Genomic DNA, 19118 nt, shown 5'->3' with positions numbered 1-19118 from the left:
ACAAAATGCAAGTTAATGATTAAATAACCTTTCCTTTGCTCTTCTCCACAATAGAGTTCTCAGTTAAACTCTTACAGAGGAGCCTATTTCTGGTCTGCTTTACTGAGTAATTCTGTACTCACCAGATATGGTCTGAAAATATATTTATTTTCTAACATTTTATCGATAGCAGTAACTTAGTTCACATTCAGGTATCATTTTTCTTACCTGTTGGATTAGGCCAGAATCTGATGTAAGGGTCTTGATGTTCACGGATGCAATTTCCAATGTAACTTCATCTGTTAGGTATTCCTCATCTAAGACAAATACTGTGAAACACTAGTCTTGCACCCAAATACAAATATAAATATCAAGACTATCAAACAAATTATAGGTGTCCAGCACACAAAATTTAACTCTATATCATGATCAGTCATTGGGAAATGCTGTATTAACCCCCCAAAATATTAAATTAGCAGAGACTGCAACAAACATGCAGAGCATGACTGTGCAAAGAAAAGTAATCTTTGCAGATATTCGGTATTAGAGTAGCAATTCTTTTTTAAACACACAACATGCTATTTTTGAAGCAAGTCAAGTTCTTCTTTCACAAAGCTGACCAATGAATACTGACTGAACCAACACATCACAGTAGGCTGAAGATGGCTGTCACAAGTCACTGTAATTTTTGCTTTGCTTGTCTCATCACACTTACAATGGTACTACACAAATATTTATTTTTTATTCTGGCCCTTCGTGAACTAGGCTTATCCTACTGATCTCTACTACAGACAAGTTTTCTGAAGCTCTGAAATAATCCATTTCAAAGTCAACTGTCCTGAAAGTCCACTGAAAAAGCACAACATACCAAACTCTACGTTTTCAAGCTTCAATTCAGCCTTCAAAATGGAGATATATAAGCCCTTTGTGACTATTCTGTAAATGGACAAATTCCATTCTGCAGGATTAAGTAAGTGTTGACCAGCCACTACCACAAGCTTAAAAGAGGTTATACCCTACACGTATCTACACACAAGAACTCTCCAAGGTAATGACTACTTATGTTAGCGCCGGGACATTTCCATTTGCTGGTTTAGTGAACAAATCTCATTAAGGAACAGCTATCATCTTTATGAATCATCAGATAACAGAAAGCAGCTATTTCCTTATGCAACTGAAGAAATTATTCCAAATCAAAGAACTCATCCTTAACTTGCAAGAAAAAAACAAACTCATTATTTTCTTCTTTTTCTCACTTTATAATACTGTTGAAATTTAAAGATGAACAGTATTCCACCCCCAGCAGGGTAAATAAAGAACATCTTTATGACTGTTTGTCCAGAGACAACAACAAAAAAAAATCAAAAAAACTCTGGCTGAAAATGCAGAGTATGGGCATCAAGATTCCACTTCACCTGTGTGCAAATACTGTGCGTGACATTTGTTCTGTATTTGAGTGGAGGTAGAATTATAATCAAACCTAATGTAAACATTAAGCCTAGTCCTGCAAAATGAAAAGTTTCTTCAACTCACCTTTAATTCATACTCAATAGAACAGAATAGAATTAACCAGGTTGGAAAAGACCTTTGAGATCATCGAGTCCAACCTATCATCCAACACTATCTTATCAACTAAACCATGGCACCAAGTGACCCATCCAGTCTCTTCCTAAACACCTCCAGTGATGGTGACTCCACCACCTCCCTGGGCAGCACCTTCCAATGAGTAATCACTCTGTGAAGAATTTCTTCCTAACTTCCAGCCTAAAACTCCCCTGGTGCAACTTGAGACTGTGTCCTCTTGTTCTGGTGCTAGCTGCCTGGGAAAAGAGACCAACCCCCACCTGGCCTCAACCTCCCTTCAGGGAGTTGTAGACAGCAATAAGGTCTCCTCTGAGCCTCCTCTTCTCCAGGCTAAGCAACCCCAGCTCCCTCAGCAATTGGACCTGCACATTTGTAACACTTTTAAGATCACAGATTCATATTTCTAAGTCTGTATCTTTCTAAAAATAGTTAGAAATTGTCATTCTCAGGAAAAAAAAAGTAATGGAAATGAACAGAATATTAAGAGCTATTTGTATCACTTTCAACTCCAAAGGGGAAATGTCAACCTGTATTAGTATTTGCATCTTTTTACACTTGCAAGAGGAAGCAGAAGCAAAAATTAAGAAGAAAAATGAGTTAAATTCCTTTCTGCAGCAAATGCTGAAAATTCTACTTCCTCTCAGCTTTCCCTTTTAAATTAAAGGCATTTCAGACACGCAAACCCAGATTTCAAAGTACTTTGACAAATTTGAAATTTCTGAATTTATCTAACTAGGAAGACAAACAGCCATGGAAAAGAATGTTACAGAGAAAGTGTTTTACTGTTAATGAACATTTTGAAGGAAAAAAAATCACCTGCCTGCAAATCAACAGAAAGTGGTTTAAGAGTTCAATGAGTTTGGACCCCACATTCTCTTTCCCTGATGATCAGCAGTTCTAAGAACATGATGATTTTGTCTGACTGGCTCTCTTAAGCCCTCACAATATTCTCTAACCTTTTACTAAGGTATATTGCTCATGTTTCTCAGGAAGAGTTTCAATTGTGATTAGCTTCTGCATAGTTTTCTGTGTGTCTCCTCACTGCAGACCTGCTGTGCAACACAGGATGGAGAACACACTACCTGCAGAGTACTCCTCAGCTGAGCCAGGGTGTTTCCTGGACAAAAGCCAAAAGTGAAGTTTGTGATGACCAAAAACCCACCTCAAATGTCAAGGAGACCATGTAGGGGATATTAACACTGCGTAATAGAAGAATATGACTCCTGTGCAACATGGAAGCTGCATTCCCTTACTCCATTTTCAGCAAGGTGAAGCAGGAACTTGTGTAGAGTGGACCTCTATTAGGTTCCCAAGTATACTTGCTGAAGACACAAGATGTAAGTGTTAATTTGTTACAGAGCTGAGAATACAATCAGAGCTAAGAGACCTGGTAATCTCTTTGCAGCCATCTTCTGACATTATCATGTCTCTACCATCCGTTCTCTGCACACTGCTTTCTCATGGCTTTCTCATAGTCCTTCCAGGCTAGGAGAACTTCTGATGGCAGTTTTAGAGTTTTAGAACAAAACTAAACATTAAACTGACCTTAAAAATACAGAAGATGACACTGCATTTAAAACATAAATATCTAGGAAAAAGGAAGAGTATTTCAATCTGTTGGATAACACCAGCAGTTTTATTGTATATAACAAAACAGATCTATGACATCTGAGTAGACAGATTTCACAATACTTACCTTTAGGTACTCCTGTGTCCTGGACAGGATATTTTTCAGTCTGTCACAAAAAGGCAAGAGACACAGATATTTGTCATTTTGAGTATAACTGTGCTGGAGAAGGATATAAAACTGCGTAATTTTAGTTGCATCTCTTAAATTGCTACTAGTTCATCTGTTTATGATCAGATATAGTAACACACTTTTTGTATGGGAATTGAGATGCTACTAACACTACTGATTGACATACACAGAAGTAAGAGATTGCCGCTTTGCTGCAGTGTTTTTAAAGTTACTACTTTTTAGTGAATGTGCTGGTTTGAGCTTTAACTGGAGTTTAAAAGCTCAAATGATAACAGACTGAGATTCCTCCCCGCTTTTTTTTGGTAAGGTAAAACAAAAAAAGGGCTAGGGAAAAGGAGAGGTAAATTCATGAGAGAAATAGTCTTGAATCGGGTTGCAAGAGGCAAATTTTTAACAAAATACATATACAGCAATAACAGGGAGGGTTCACAAAGGTAAGGGATAAGGATAAATAGGAAAATATACAAAACCAAGCCTGGATGGCCTTGTATTCCCTGGATGCAAGTGGATTTGGTTCTTCAGAAAGTGTGGATACAGCTTGGAAAGTAGGCCCCGACCATATGGTCAGTGCAGGATACAGCAGCATCCTCTCTCTCAAGAAGGTGAAGCAGGGAAAGAGAGAGAAGTAAAAGATGTCCACCATTTTTATAGGCTTGAAAGGGGAGTGAAATAGACCACCTTTGACCCAGGGACTCCTCCTCCTTGGAGAGGGAAAACCAAGTCTCTTTCTGTCCACCTGGATCAAGTTGTTGTCCACCTGGGGGCTGGGTTCTTTCAGCCCCCATCAAGGATGGGTGTAACCCAGCACAGTGAAAAAGCAGAGATTACAAAATAAATTTTTCATTTAACTAGCAAGATAATCTAGAAAAGGTACCAGGAAGGAACAGAGATTACTTGAAAAGCTCTTTTAGCAGGCATAAGCTTTCTTTAAAATGTTACTGAACTGAAAGAAGAAAAAATATTTTCCCTTCCTGCTCTCAAACTCATAACGAAGTGAAGAGACTTAAGATATCTTAATCTAAAGGGGGGCAGGGGAAGGTAGATAAACAAATTTTCATTCATCTCAGTAACTTTCCCTCACCTTTAAAAAACCCTACCCTTAGCAAAACACTATCTAATTTATTCGGTGCACAAAACCAATCACAAAGTCTGTATCTTTTATTAAAATCTGCTAACATAAATGCATGTAGACAGACTGCAATGATGGATCCCAGTGAAGGTTCAGCCTTTAAAGTACTAATGAAATTTTCAGAATATCCTGCTGTGACTCCCTTTCACGAATCTTCAAAACAGGAAGAAAACACTAGGGCAAAGCAATAGCTTGACCACTTGACATACATAAAATAAAGCAATGGATTTCAATCTGTTTACACAACTGCATTAGATAAGTCTTCTCTGGACTAGGTGGCACTGTAGCTTTTCCACAGAGTAAACAAACCATAGCAACATCAAAACTATAACAAAACAAACAAACACAAAAACCTCTTAAAATATTTTAAAAAAATTCATATTACTTTTACCCAATATATTCCTTGTCCCAGCTTAAGACTCATATGTTTAAAATCCTAAGACACAAATCTTTGTAAACAGTACTACTCTGCTTGCCAGCAAGCACTAGGGAATTCTGTTTAGTCTCACCCCAGATTCCCCCATGCCTCCTGTAAGGTTGCTTGGTCATACCTTTCCATGACTTTAACTCATCAGACAAAATATGCACAAGAAGGAATAACAACTTAATACAACTGAAATTTTAAGCCTTAAGTGTGTTTTCTTATTTCTATATAGCACCAATCTTTCTTGGTTGTTCAAAGCCATCCCAATGGATAGCTCATCTTATCCACTTAGTTTAAGTAGCTAATGGTATTTTTATTCACACTTTAATTTCACAGGGCTAGTAAATAAACATTTGTTTATAAAATTATATGGATAAACAAACCCCTATATATATGCATGGTTTGAATTAACATTCTTGAATGTTTCACCTCTTTTCATGATTTTAACTGTGTTAAGACTTGAAATACATACCATTGTTAAGGATAGAGTGCTCGGATCTGTATCCTCCACTGGCTCCTTTGCTGCATGACCTGCTTGAAATAAAAAAGCTTTATCATTGCACAGTCCTCAGAAAATTTCTGTCTTCTTTGCCTAACCAAGATAAATCACAACTATGTAGCCATTACATGCATTATGTCAAACTATATTTCCACAATAAAATATTACAAACTCCAAAGTGTCAGTTACTATCACATAAACAAGAAACCCAGTAACAAATAGACTTAAATGAAAAGTCTTAATTCTTTTTAGTTAAAAGGGTAAGATACAGAAAATAAGCTGAAAGGTAAGTTTGTTCTCCTAGTGACAGGATACCATTTTTTCCTAAAAGCAGTAACTCTAACAGTAAACATATCCACTATGACAAAAAATACTACTATAACAAAAGGCAGATTATAGTACAAAACATAATACAAAACATATTTGAGGTAAATGCTCATTATTTGTATACATCAGAATCATAAATTTCAGTTATATTAACATCAAAAGGATATAAATCTTCAAAGTACTTGCATGTGAATGATCAAATGTCAACCCCTTTGCATCAATGACTAAATTGACAAATAATAGCGAAGTACTGACCAAAAGTGCATAGAAAATCTGAAAAAAACTTTGGGATTCACAAAACCACCCCTGTAATTTAACATCATCCTGCCACTTCCTTGAGAAGTCTTTTCTGCTGCTATGTACCACATTTCCAAAAACTGAAAAGCATAAAATTATATAGTAGGATTTTCACCCCATTCTCATCACTCTCAGACCTTATACTTACCACAAGCATGCATTATATGCTTTCAGTAAGAGGTGACTGTAATCAATGTTTTGTGATTATCTGCTCCCAAATACAGAAATCATTACATTCAGAACATGGTTCCCCAAATGCAGTACAATACACACAGTGTAAACACTGAGCCCCAGAACAGCACACAGACAATATTCTAACCAATTCAAATTTGGCATAATTGTTTATTTTGGGACCTACTCCCACAGATCTATTCAATGCAACAGAACATGCTAAAAGGTAATCAGGTCCCATCAGCATGGGTTTATGAAAGGCAGGTCCTGCTTGGCTAACCTGATCTCCTAGAACAAAGTGACCCCTGTTGTGAATGAGGGAAAGACTGTGGATGGTGTCTACCTAGACTTTAGTAAAGCCTTTGACACCATTTCCCTCAACATTCTCCTGGAGAAATTCCCTGCTTCTGGCCTGGAGATGCATACTCTTTGCTGGGTAAAACACTGGCTGGGAGAGACAGGCCTCAAGAGTGCTGGTATGAATGAAATGAATCAATGAAATCCAGTTGGTGGCTGGTGGTGTTCTCCAAGGCCCACTGTTGGAGCCAGTTCAATTTAATATCTTCAGTGATGATCTGGACATAGGGATTGAGAGCACCTCAGTAACTTTGAAGATGGTATTGAGTCAGGCAGGAGTGTTGGTCTGCTTGAAGCTCTACTGAGGGACCTGCGCAGACCAGATACGTGAACCTAGCCTAATTTTATGAGATTCAACAAGACCAAGTGCCAGATCCTGCACTTGGGTCACAACAACCCCATGTAACACTAAAGCCTTGGGGCAGAGCAGTTGGAAAATTGTCCAGCAGAAAAAGATCTGGGTGACACCTTGAATACTATGTTCAGTTTTGGGGCTCTCACTAACAAACTGATATTGAGGTGCTGGAGTGTGACCAGCGAAGAGCAACAAAGCTGGCGAAGGGTCTAGAGAACAAGTCTTATGCAGAGTGGCTGAGGGAACTAGGGTTGTTTAGCCTGGAGTAAGGAGGCTGAGGGGAGACCTTATTGCTCTACAGAAACCTGAGAATGGCTTCTAGCTAAGTCAGTAAATCTCTTCTCCCAAGTAACAAGTGATAGGACAAGAGGAAATGGACTTGAGTTGCACCAGCAGACATTTAGGTTGGACTTTAGGAAAAATTTCTTCACCAAAACAATTGCCAAGCATTGGAACAGACTGTCCAGGGAAGTGGTTGAGACACCATCCCTGAAGGTATGGAAAAAAAATGGAGATGTGGCACTTAGGGACATGGGTTAGTGGTGGACTTGGTAGTACCAGGTTAACAGTTGGACTCAATCTTAAAGGTCTTTTCCAACCTAAACAATTATGTTTTAAAGTGTAAGACAACTTAAGACAATACAATAAACAAGCCTGAAAATAAAAATGTGGCAGCAGTGGGACAGAAGCAGCTCCAGGGCTCTGAGACAGAGCCCTTCTCCATCCTGCTTCTGTGAGGTAGCTCCATTAACAGCAGGTCCTGGGTGTTCAGTGTGGTGTCCAGCCGTTCACTGCAATGCCAGGTAGAGTCTTTCTCAGCACTAGTTCCCACAGGAAAACCATACACATTGTCCTAGCAGGTGACACATGATCAGTGGGGTTAGATCTATAAGGTTTGAGTACTGCCTTTGCACATAGGTACACTGAATGATTTTAAAAGGCAGAAGTCTATGAAATTTTAGATGATCTTGTTCATACTGCAGTACAAAGTTCAGGAAGACATATGCAAAAGGGAAGAAACAAAATAAGTCATATTCTTCTCACACATGCCCTTTTTGGTAAATATTAAATCCTTGCTCCAGAAATGTGGTATTAACTATATGTTCTGGATACAGCCTGCCCTGGCAAGGGCCAGCATAAACTGCTATAAGCCTACCAGCTCAAATGCAGAGAGGTTGAAACTGGAGTATGAGAAAATACTATAAGCTAGTGTACGACATTGCATAAGAGTAGGGCCAAAAAATTGAGGATCCAAGTGGGCACTGTAATGGAGAGCTGTGAAGGAACTGGGAAGGGATCTGGGGCTGAAAGAATAACATACCCTGTAAAAGAAAGCTGAAGAAGGAGGCAGTACTGGGAACCAAAGAAAGGCTCCAGGGAAGCAGGCCAGCCCAGGCATCCCTAGTCTCACTGTTTCTCCACTGTCAACAAAGACTCAAGCAAACCCAGTGGGCAAAGCATGCAACTTATTGCCAGTTTATTCTGGAGGCCTTACAACTCCTCCTTCTTAGATGCATTTTTTAAAAAATTAATTATTTTGCCCTTGTAATATAAGAGAAGCCTAGAGGTACATGAAAGTAGACTCAACCAAAGGCCCATAGCTACTGTAGCTATGGTAAGGGCTTCATTCCCTATCTCCTGTTACACTTCCTAGATATAGCCAAAGTACATTGTGACAGTGCTAATTTACTTTCCACAATCCAGAAAGAAGCATGGAAAAAAATGAGAGAGGCTCCAAGAATACAGGCATTTGTAATAAGGACTTGACAGACTCCGAGGCAGCTCTACAAAAAGTGATTCCTGATGTCTAAGTCTCACACAGAAACACAGTCACTGTGACTCTGAGACTCTTGATCTTTCTTGGTTAGTATCCATCCTGAAAAATATTTTAAAATATTTCTAGTTTTCCTATACCTCAATTTCTTCCCTTTTGCTTTTCTATTTCTTTATGAAGAATAGCACTTTCTGTATTTTTTAGGTTGTAGGGCACTACCAAGTGCCAACATTTTCTTTCAGTGGCATGTATATGCATGAATATTTGTACCAAAGAATAAAGGCTCCACATATTGGCTGCAGATGATTCACCATGGTCTCATTGACCACTGGTAGTAGGCAGATCATTTGAAAACCACAGACCTAATATTTAATTGTGAATAAGGCAATTAAAATGCCATGTCCTCTCTTTCCCACATGTATCTCCCAAAGCATTTTGCAGGTCATGGCATACAGATGCATGCAGGTGCACAAAACAGGAGGGAATAAAATTCTCATGTTAGACGTGAAACATGCAGTTTTGCATACTGAAAGGGTGACAGAAAATGCAGTTACCATCAGACTGACTATTCATTGCAGACTGGTTTCAGGTACTATGACAGACAGCTTGAAAACAACATTATCTGGGATCCCTCAAAAAATCAGTGCTATTGGCCTACATTTACTTCCCCACACTTCTGCCAGGAACAGCATGAGTTGACTCAGATGGACATAAATCAGCATGTGCAAGCTGACTCGGACAGACATAAGTCAGGTTCAGTGGCTGTTCCCAAGGTTCCTTTCTGCTTCCCAAGACCTGCACGCTGCTCAGTGGCTGCTGCAGCTTTTCTGCCTAAGCCCATCCAGTATAACCAGTCTGCAACAGGAACAACAGACTTTTACCCATCACCACTGTTTCTTTCTGTTCAACGCTGCTATTCTAATGGAGATGCAATGCTTTGCATTTACCAGGGTGAAAGGTTTGTTAATATTATATATACACAGGTGTATATCATGTATTTATATAAACAAACTTCTAATCCTGCATCTTCTCTTCATCCTTGCACTGGAACAAGCTCTCAAGGTGAGTTTGGAGACCTCAGCATAATGATCTTTAAGCAGGAAGGAGTTGACAAAACACCAGGTAGAAATGGTATTCCTGTTAAGAGTTTTTTTCCCGGGTAGCATAGCCTTGACAGCACCAATATCACGTGAAGCACATGAAACTGACTATAGTTACAACCATGTATGTAATAAGACCTCTTTGACACTATATTGGGTTGGCTGAGATGGAGTTAATTCTCCTCAAAGCATCTTTCTAGTGCTGTATTTTGCAATGCTGTAGCTGATAACACACCAGCTTCAGTTACTCCTGAACATGCATCCAGGCTGTGCTTTTCCAAGTTTTCCCCATCCCTAGAGTGGGCTGAGCGGTGGGCAAGATGGGAGGGTGCTTTCCAAGACAGACCATCTGCTGATGGGAAGTAGAGATTAATGTCTCTCTTCACTTTTGCTTTCCATGCACAGCTTTTCCTTGTGCATGTTATTATTAAATTGCTCCTCTCTTATTGCTGGCTTTTGTTGTATTTTTCCCCTCTCCCCTGTCCATCTAAGAAGGGAAGTGATAGAACAGCTTTGGTGGGCTTTTGGCCCCCAGACAGCGCCAAACCACCACACACACCAAGGCTGAGCATACACATTTGTATTAAAAAATAGTATTAAAAAAATGTATTAGAAGATATTTGTATTAAAACAGATTTGTACAACTCAAACTGATCACCCTAATATTAAGGTTGTTCACAGACATGAACCCTTTGATTAAATACGAATTAACAATGTTGTTTTCACCAGAGGGATATGAATTTCAGATATGAAACACAGACAATTATATTAGAATATTCAGCTCTCTGAAAAGTCAGAGTCCATCAGCACTTGAGCTTTTTTGTTCACTGTTAACTGCTCAAATTATTGTCACCACCTGCGCAGCTAGATAGGGAAAAAGTGCAATTCTGGCATTCCTAAAATGAAGTACTCTAATGTCATTTGCACCATTAACCACGTAATTTACAGAGCGTGAGTCAGAGTCAGGGATTTTAAGAAAAGCAAGCACAAGGAAACTTACATGTTAAACACTGGCGCAGGCTTGACAAGACAAGTTGTATGAAATCATATCAACAGAGCACATGATAGATTATTACCGCGCTCAATCGGCGTGTGCGGAGAGGGAAGGGAGCAACTAACAAACCCCTTTAATCTCGGCCGCGGTAGGCTCTTCACCCAGCTCCCGGGAGCCACGGCCGCAGGTCAACCCTGCCTGGGGCGGGAGGCGGGACGGCCGGGCGTCGCGGGCCGCACCTCACACTGCGCCTGCCCCGGACCCGCGGGGAGGGCTGAGAGCAGCGGCCGCCGCCCCTCCCGCCCGGCTGCCTGCTGCGGTGTCCTCACCTGGGGGCGGCGGGTCCTGCGGAGCGGCCATGGGACAGGCAGCGGCGACAGGATCCCAACGCGAGGAACTAGCTTCACCCGCCGACGTGCCCGGAACCGCCGCCCTGCCGCCCCGCCCCCTTCCTGCCGCCGCCCCGCCCGCAGCCACGCCGCAGGTAGGGCCGGGCGTGGGGGCCTCGCCTCGCCTGCCGCGGGAGGTGGATGGGTCCCGCTGCAAGCGCGGCTCCGCTGGGACAGTAAAGCACGTCCGCCACGAGCCCGCCCTGCCGGCGGGCAGTACCGCTCTCTCCCGGTGGCAGGTGCGCCGCTGCATGGAAATTCCGTGTCTCATTGACCATGCAGACGGTGTACGGCTCGTCAAGTAACACTAGCTGGGACGTAAAGCAACTAGTAGAGCAAGTTAGTTCAGCAATATAAACCCAAGTGCTCGCATTCCTGTTCTTGCGCATATTTACCGGCTTGAGACAGTGGGGTGGCCTCGGTTAGGATTTAATGTACATCTGCACATGGCTCACAGGGCACGGTCATAGTTTAAGAACACATATATTACAGAGCCAGAGTCATAAACTGCACTGGTTTCTCACAAATAGTTAAAATTAATCCTCTCATGCTACAGGTACTTCCAATACCATGATGATGACAAATCTTTATAATTGCTTTGCATCCCCCTTATCACCAGCAAATTCACTCACTTAAGGTTCAATATACAAAGTAATACAGATTGCTGGAGTGGGATCTCTGCATGAAAGCTGTTTCTAAATACGAAACACTATGTATTGCTACATACTGCACAATACAAACAAACCAGAACATTTGAATTTGCTATTATAAAGACTGTATTTGTCTGCTAGCCACTTGTTTATTAACTTTAGAGTCAAATGCTACTGTTACACTGAGAAGAACTCCAGTCCAGTCAACTGGCTTACACTGGAGTAACTAAAAGTAGCCTTTGGTCTGTAAAGTATTACAAATTAAGTACTTCTCCACAGATTATTTTCCATCTCTCATGCATATTAAAAATCGTAAAAAACCCAAACAAGCAACAACTAAAACACCAATAAAATTTAATTGCTCTTATTTTCAGAATTTAGACTGACTACAGTGGCTCATCCTGCTGCTTGGCTTGTCATTAATATCAATATTACTAATATTTTCTCAGGATTTTTTAATGAATTTGTGAATTCTTGTAAAAGAGCAAGTCTTTCTGAGAAACCTTATGGTATACCTCCAAATCCTACCAGTGAAGTCATTGACGTGGTATTTAGAAGATTCAGAGCATCACCCTTACTTCACCTGAGATCAATGCCATTGGGTTGTACAGACACACATTTGTATCTCAAGTTCAGTTTTGGGCACCTCAATACAAGAAAGACATCAAGGTGCTGGAGTGCATGAAAAGAAAAGCAACTAAGCTGGTGAAGGACCTAGAAAATAAGTCATATGAAGAGTGGATGAGGGAACCGGGACTGTTTCATTTGAGGGAGAGGAGGCTGAGGGGATACCTCATCACTATCTACAGCTACCTGAAAGGACAATATAGAGAGACAGGTGCTGGTCTCTTCTCACGAGTAATTAGCAATAGACCATGAGGGAACAACTTCAAGCTGCATGAGGGTAGGTTTATGCTAGACATTAAGAAAAAAATGTTGCTGAAAGCATAGTCAAGTATTGGAATGGCTGCCCAGGGAGGTGGTTGAGTCACCATCCCAGGGTGTGTTTAATGGTCATTTAGCTGTGGAACTTAGCAGTATAGTTTAATGGTGAACTTGGTAGAGCAGGATTATGGTTGGACCTGACAATCTTGAGGGTCTTTTCCAACCTGAATAATTCTATGATTCTGTGAATGATTCTATGATCTCTGTACAGCTCTCTCTCCAAGACAGAGCTCACAGATCAGTAACAATTGTGTAATTCATGATGTGTAAGAACTAAAGTAGTAGTTTTTAGGCATATCATTGGAGTCCATTTTTTTGAGCTATGGGTTGACTTTGCCTCCATATTAATACTGAAACTCATTATCAAAGAACGAAGGCATTTCTTAGTTTTAAAAGGGTAACACAAAGTCTAATTGGAAATAAAATTGCTCATTCTGTATGTTTCTCTAAATTTCCTTAGAGGCAAAATTTTGTTTTTGTGATGGATAATCAGGCTGAGAGTGCAGAGAAGGTATATTCCTACCAACACAGATCTGCACAAATGCTAGAGCAATAATTAGAGCCTCCCCTATAAGACAGGCTGAAGAAGCTGGGGTAGTTCAGACTGGAGAAGAGAAGGCTCCAGGGACACCTAATAGCAGCCTTCCAGTACCTGATGAGGGCCTACAAGAAGGATGAGAGAAACTGTTTACAAAGGCCTGTAGTGATAGGATAAGGGGCAGTGGCTTCAAATTAGGGAACAGTAGATATAGATTGGATATCAGGAACAAGTTCTTTACCATGAGGGTAGTGGACCACTGAAACAGGTTGCTGAGGGAGGTGGTCGAGGCCCTATCCCTGGAGATTTTAGAATAAACCTTTATTTAGAATAAACCAAACCAGGTTGAAAGAGACGTTCAAGATCATCGTGTCCAACCCATCAACCAATCCAACCCACCTAAACAACTAAGCCATGGCACCAAGCACCCCATCAAGTCTCCTCCTGCAAACCTCCAATGACGGCAACTCCACCACCCCCTTGGGCAGCCCATTCCAATGGGCAATCACTCTTTCTGTATAGAACTTCTTCCTAACATCCAACCTGAACCTCCCCTGGCACAGCCTGAGACTGTGTCCTCTTGTTCTGGTACTGGTTGCCTGGGAGAAGAGACCTTCATCCACCTGTCTACAACCTCCCTTCAGGTAGTTGTAGAGAGTGATAAGGTCACCCCTGAGTCTCCTCTTCTCCAGGCTGAGCAATCCCAGCTCCCTCAGTCTCTCCTCATAGGGCTTGTGTTCCAAACCCCTCACCAACTTTGTTGCCCTTCTCTGCACTCGTTCCAGCAAGTCAACATCCTTCCTAAACTGAGGGGCCCAGAACTGGACACAGGACTCGAGGTGCGGCCTAACCAGTGCAGTGTATAGGGGCAGAATGACCTCCCTGCTCCTGCTGACCACACTGTTCCTGATGCAGGCCAGGATGCCATTGGCCCTCTTGGCTGCCTAGGCACACTGCAGGCTCATGTTCAGTCTACTATCAAGCAGTACCCCCAGGTCCCTCTCTGCCTAGCCGCTCTCCAGCCACTCTGACCCCAGCCTGTATCACTGCATGGGGTTGTTATGGCCAATGTGCAGAACCCGGCACTTGGATGTGTTAAATCTCATGCCGTTGGATTCTGCCCATCTGTCCAGCCTGTCGAGGTCCCTCTGCAGAGCCTCTCTACCCTCCAGCAGATCAACTCCTGCCCCCAGCTTGGTGTCGTCCGCAAATTTACTGATGATGGACTCAATGCCCTCATCCAGATCATCAATAAAGATGTTAAAGAGCATGGGGCCCAGCACTGATCCCTGGGGCACACCACTAGTGACTGGTCAGCAGCTGGATGTGGCACCATTCTCACCACTCTCTGGGCTTGGCCCTCCAGCCAGTTCCTAACCCATCGCAGTGTGCTCCCGTCCAAGCCATGGGCTGACAGCTTGGCCAGGAGTTTGCTATGGGGGACGGTGTCAAAGGCCTTGCTGAGGTCCAGGTAGACTACATCCACAGGCCTCCCCACATCCACCAGGTGGGTCACCTGATCATAGAAGGAGATCAGGTTGGTCAGGCAGGACCTGCCCTTCCTAAATCCATGCTGGCTGGGCCTGATCCCTTGGCCATCCTGTAAGTGCTGTGTGATTGCACTCAGGATGACCTGTTCCATGATCTTGCCTGGCACTGAGGTCAGGCTGACAGGCCTATAATTCCCTGGCTCATCCAACCGGCCCTTCTTGTGGATGGGCACAATGTTGGCCAGCTTCCAGTCCTCTGGGACCTCTCCAGTGAGCCAGGACTGCTGGAAAATGATGGATAGTGGCTTGGCCAGCTCATCTGCCAGCTCTCTCAGCACCCTAGGATGGATCCCATCTGTTCCCATGGACTTGTGGGGATCCAAGCTGCTGAGGAGAGTTCCAACCACCTCCTCATTGAACATAGGGAAACTGTGCAGCTCCCTGACTCCTTCTGCCAGCTCTACAGGCCAGCTGTCAGGAAGACGTTCTGTCCTTCTACTAAAAATTGAGGCAAAGAAGGTGTAAAGTATCTCTGCCTTTTCCTCATCCTTTGATACATTTCCCTCCATGTCAACCAAGGAGTGGAGGTTGTCCTTGCCCTTCCTCTTGCTATTAATGTATTTATAGAAGGACTTTTTGTTATCCTTCACAGTAGAGGCCAGTTTAAGTTCCAAATGTGCTTTTGCCTCCTTAATTTTCTTCCTACATGATTTGGCAACATCCTTAAACATTCCATGGGTTGCCTCCCCTTTCTTCCAAAGGTGATATACCCTCTGTTTTTCCCTTAGTTCCATTAAAAGTTCATTAACCATCCAGGCTGGCCGTCTGCCCTGGTGGCTCATCTTCCAGCACATTGGCACAGCCTGTCCCTGCGCCTTCAACAATTCTTCCTTGAAGCAGGTCCAGCCCTCCTGGACCCCTTTATTATTAAGGGCTTTATCCCAAGGAACCCTCTGAATTAGTTCCTTGAGTAACCTGAAGTCTGCCCTCCAGAAGTCCAGAGTGGAGGTCTTCTTGCTGCCCCTCTTAGCTTGACCAAAAACCGAAAATTCAATTATCTCGTGGTCACTGGACCCCAAACACCCTCCGACCACCACATCACCCACCAGCCCTTCCCTGTTGGTGAAGAGGAGGTCAAGCATAGCCTTGCCTCTGGTAGGCTCTCGCAGCACCTGGGATAAGAAGCTGTCCTCCATGCACTCTAAGAACCTCCTAGACTGTCTCCTCTCTGCTGTGTTGAGATCCCAGCAGATGTCAGGCAGGTTGAAGTCGCCCATGAGAACAAGGTCCGGAGATCTTGTGACAGCCCTAAGCTGCCTATAGAATGCTTCATCAACATCTTCCTCCTGGTTGGGTGGTCTACAACAGACTCCAAGCAGGATGTCTGCCCTGCCGGTCTTCCCTCTAATTCTTATCCACAAGCACTCAACCCAATCGTCCCTAATCTCCGTCTCAATGGCATCTAGTGCCTTCCTGATGTACAGGGCCACCCCTCCACCCCTTCTTCCTTGCCTGTCTCTCCTGAAGAGCCTGTAGCCATCAATTGCAGTGCTCCAGTCATGTGAGTTGTCCCACCACGTCTCTGTGATGGCAACTACATCATAACTTTCCTGCTGCAACAAGGCTTCCAGCTCCTCTTGTTTGTTACCCATGCTTCGTGCATTAGTGTACATGCACTTCAGCTGGGCTGCTGGTTTCACCTCTGACTCTAGCTTATTGCCCCCCAGACTCTTGCCTGAGGGGACTGGTTTCAGCCCCTTCCCCCTTCGAAACTAGATATTCCCAGTGAGGCTTGACAGGACTCTAGGCAAGGTGATCTAGTTGAGGATGCCCCTGCTTACTGCAGAGGGGGTTGGACTAGATTTCCATCAGAGGTCCCTTCCAACCCAGAGCATTCTGTGATTCCATTCTGGGAGCTAACCAGATTTTACCATCTATATGGCATTTACTCTTCTGGTAACTTACAACCTGAAATCTTCCTATATTAGGATTTTTACATTATTGTAATAAACAATAGCAAAATTGCTTTAATAAACAATAACAAAATTATTTTAGTGGAACAACATGTGCCAGCAGCTGAAACTGGTTAATGGTATTAAAAATCATGTACTTATGTGAAAAGGTATCTGTAAATCACATTGGCTTTTCATTTTAAAAAGAAATAAAATAATGGGATGGTAGAAGCGAATAGTCTAGATAACATTACTGCCTCAAAACTTGTTAGTCATCATAATTTAACATTTTCCTAGTACTGAAGTGTCATGGATTGAATTGAACCTGCTGCTCTTATTCATACCATGCTGCAGTCATGCCAGCTTCAAAAATGAAAGTGCTAACTGGGGCAAAGTGTTATGGGGCTTGAACTTCAAATTGCAGCATAGGAGGCTTCTTGTTCCAATTGCTGCTTCTGGGTTCCAGCTTCTTGGGTGTGGTCTCTTTTCTGCAGACATGGGGGTGGAAAGAGTGGGAGTTTGGTAGCTGCTGGGTTTTGCTTTCTGTTTCATGCCGTTTTTCGTTTTTTTCCTTTTCCCCTGTATTTCACTGTGTTTCTTTTGCAGATAGGCTAAGGTAATAATGTGTTATTAGATTAATTAAACTATTAGCTAAGGTAATTACACATTTTGCTTATGATATGTTACATTAAACTCTTATCTTTTCCTCTCAGCCCTGTGTGTGTTACTCTTCCCCTCACTTTTGTGTTAGGGGAGCAGGTAGGTTAGCCCTTGTACTAAGCTGTCACATGAAGGAAGAGCCTGCAATTATATACAAATATCTCTAGAGCACTGTCAACAATACAGATTAATGTAACTATTGCATTCCTGTTGTTATATTATTTTTCCATGAGCAGAAATATTTTTTTATTACTTAACTCACTGACCAGTCTAGAAAGCCAGCAGTTATTTTGCAAAACTAAATGTAACTCTACCATAAAAATTAAATCCAGAACAAGATAACTTTAAGCAATGGCAATCTCTAAAACAGTGGATTAATTTTCTCACCAAATTTCTATACTTAAGAACAGCCTATATCATGCTGTAATCCTTTAGGGTGCAACATTCAGTGTAATTAAAGACAATGGGAGGAGTTCAGGTTCTTGTAGATTTCCTTTCAACTACAGAATGAATATTTTCAAGTAGTTTTTACAAATCAAGTCCATACATGCCTGTTTTCACCCCTTTCCTGGCCCCATCATAAAACCAACCATCTTTGATCAGGAGAGGGACTTTTCTCAAAGACCTGCAAACTATCTGGTAAGTAGCCAGTTACTTTACTGTTTGAAATGTCAGGTAACACAGAGCCTCGCATCAGAGCACAGGGCTGCAGATGAAACCTTGTTTATTCTAGTGGACAATGTATTCCTGTCCAGCAAAACATTATTGCTACCTTCTATTGCTGTTTCTAACTAATGCCCTATAGCTTTCCCTCATGGAAATAAAGAGCTTCTGTTCCAGATGACAACTGCCACTAAGACAGTGCAACTGTAATATTCCCCTCCCTGGCAGGGTTTGCTGATACCAGCACACCCACAGTTACTGTGACTATTATGTGGCAACCTTGTTTATTCTCCTTCATTAGTTTGGTTTATACATTTCTAACATCTTTGAGGAAGTTTGTATTGAGTAAAATACTTCTTATTTCAACATCAGTCGGATTGCTCAATGGTTTGAAGTTCAGATGGAGAGCAGTGACAAGTGGTGTCCCTCAGGGGTCCGTACTGGGACCTGTGTTGTTTAATATTTTTATCAAGGATATCAACAGTGGGATCGAGCACACCATCAGCAAGTTTGCAGATGACACCAAGATGAGTGGTGCTGTCAATAAACCAGAGATGAGATGTCATCGAGAGGGACCTGGACAAGCTGGAGAGGTGGGCCCAGGCGAACCTCATGAGGTTCAGCACAAGCAAGTGAACGGTTCTGCACCTGGGCCACAACAAGCCTCACTATCAATATAGACTGGGGGATAAGGTGAAATACCTCCCTGCATTTTCTTTCCCTGCTATCCTACAGGTTGATTTCAACTGCTGATAGCTTCAGTGTGTTGTTAGAGCATTCTTTAGCATTCTGAAACTGTTTAGGAATAATTAACCAGCAGCTAAAAAGTTAAAGCTACTTTCTTTGCCAATAATTATATTGGTCTGATCTTTTACAGTTGTACAGGAACGTCACAAATTTGACATTTGACAAAAAACATTATATGGAGAAAATATATATCACAAATACCGAGATCATCTTATGTAAGCCAGTGGATAATTTGTTTGCTTTGTAGGACTGCATAATAGGGGAATGTTCCCACCACTCCAGGACCTGTGCTGTGTCCAAATCAAACAGTGAAACCATGCTATCCCTAGACCGAC

At 42.2% G+C, this 19118-nt stretch overlaps 1 protein-coding gene across 6 annotated transcripts in view; it reads right to left on the bottom strand.

Moving 5' to 3' along the window:
• The window catches only part of EDARADD (EDAR associated via death domain), a 38627-nt gene that overhangs the window by 14708 nt on the left and 4801 nt on the right, over positions 1-19118 (bottom strand). The window contains exons 1-4 of one of the 6 annotated variants that reach the window (XM_068154966.1): positions 11079-11180; positions 5348-5409; positions 3260-3299; positions 208-308 (exon numbers count right to left, since the gene is read on the bottom strand). In XM_068154966.1, the coding sequence (XP_068011067.1) occupies positions 208-308; positions 3260-3299; positions 5348-5409; positions 11079-11109 (234 nt within the window). In that variant the 5' untranslated portion in view covers positions 11110-11180. Of the gene's footprint in view, positions 1-207; positions 309-3259; positions 3300-5347; positions 5410-10755; positions 10836-10878; positions 11015-11078; positions 11181-19118 lie in introns of those variants that run through there. The other 5 variants (XM_068154977.1, XM_068154983.1, XM_068155008.1 and 2 more) reach the window with 5 other exon arrangements.

Source organism: Melanerpes formicivorus, unplaced genomic scaffold, assembly GCF_026170545.1.
Source record: "Melanerpes formicivorus ecotype bairdi unplaced genomic scaffold, bMelFor1.0.p_v2 SCAF_2, whole genome shotgun sequence".
Taxonomy (NCBI): domain Eukaryota; kingdom Metazoa; phylum Chordata; class Aves; order Piciformes; family Picidae; genus Melanerpes; species Melanerpes formicivorus.
The sequence above is the reverse complement of the archived record's forward strand: the minus strand, read 5'-3'. Positions and strand labels throughout refer to the sequence as shown.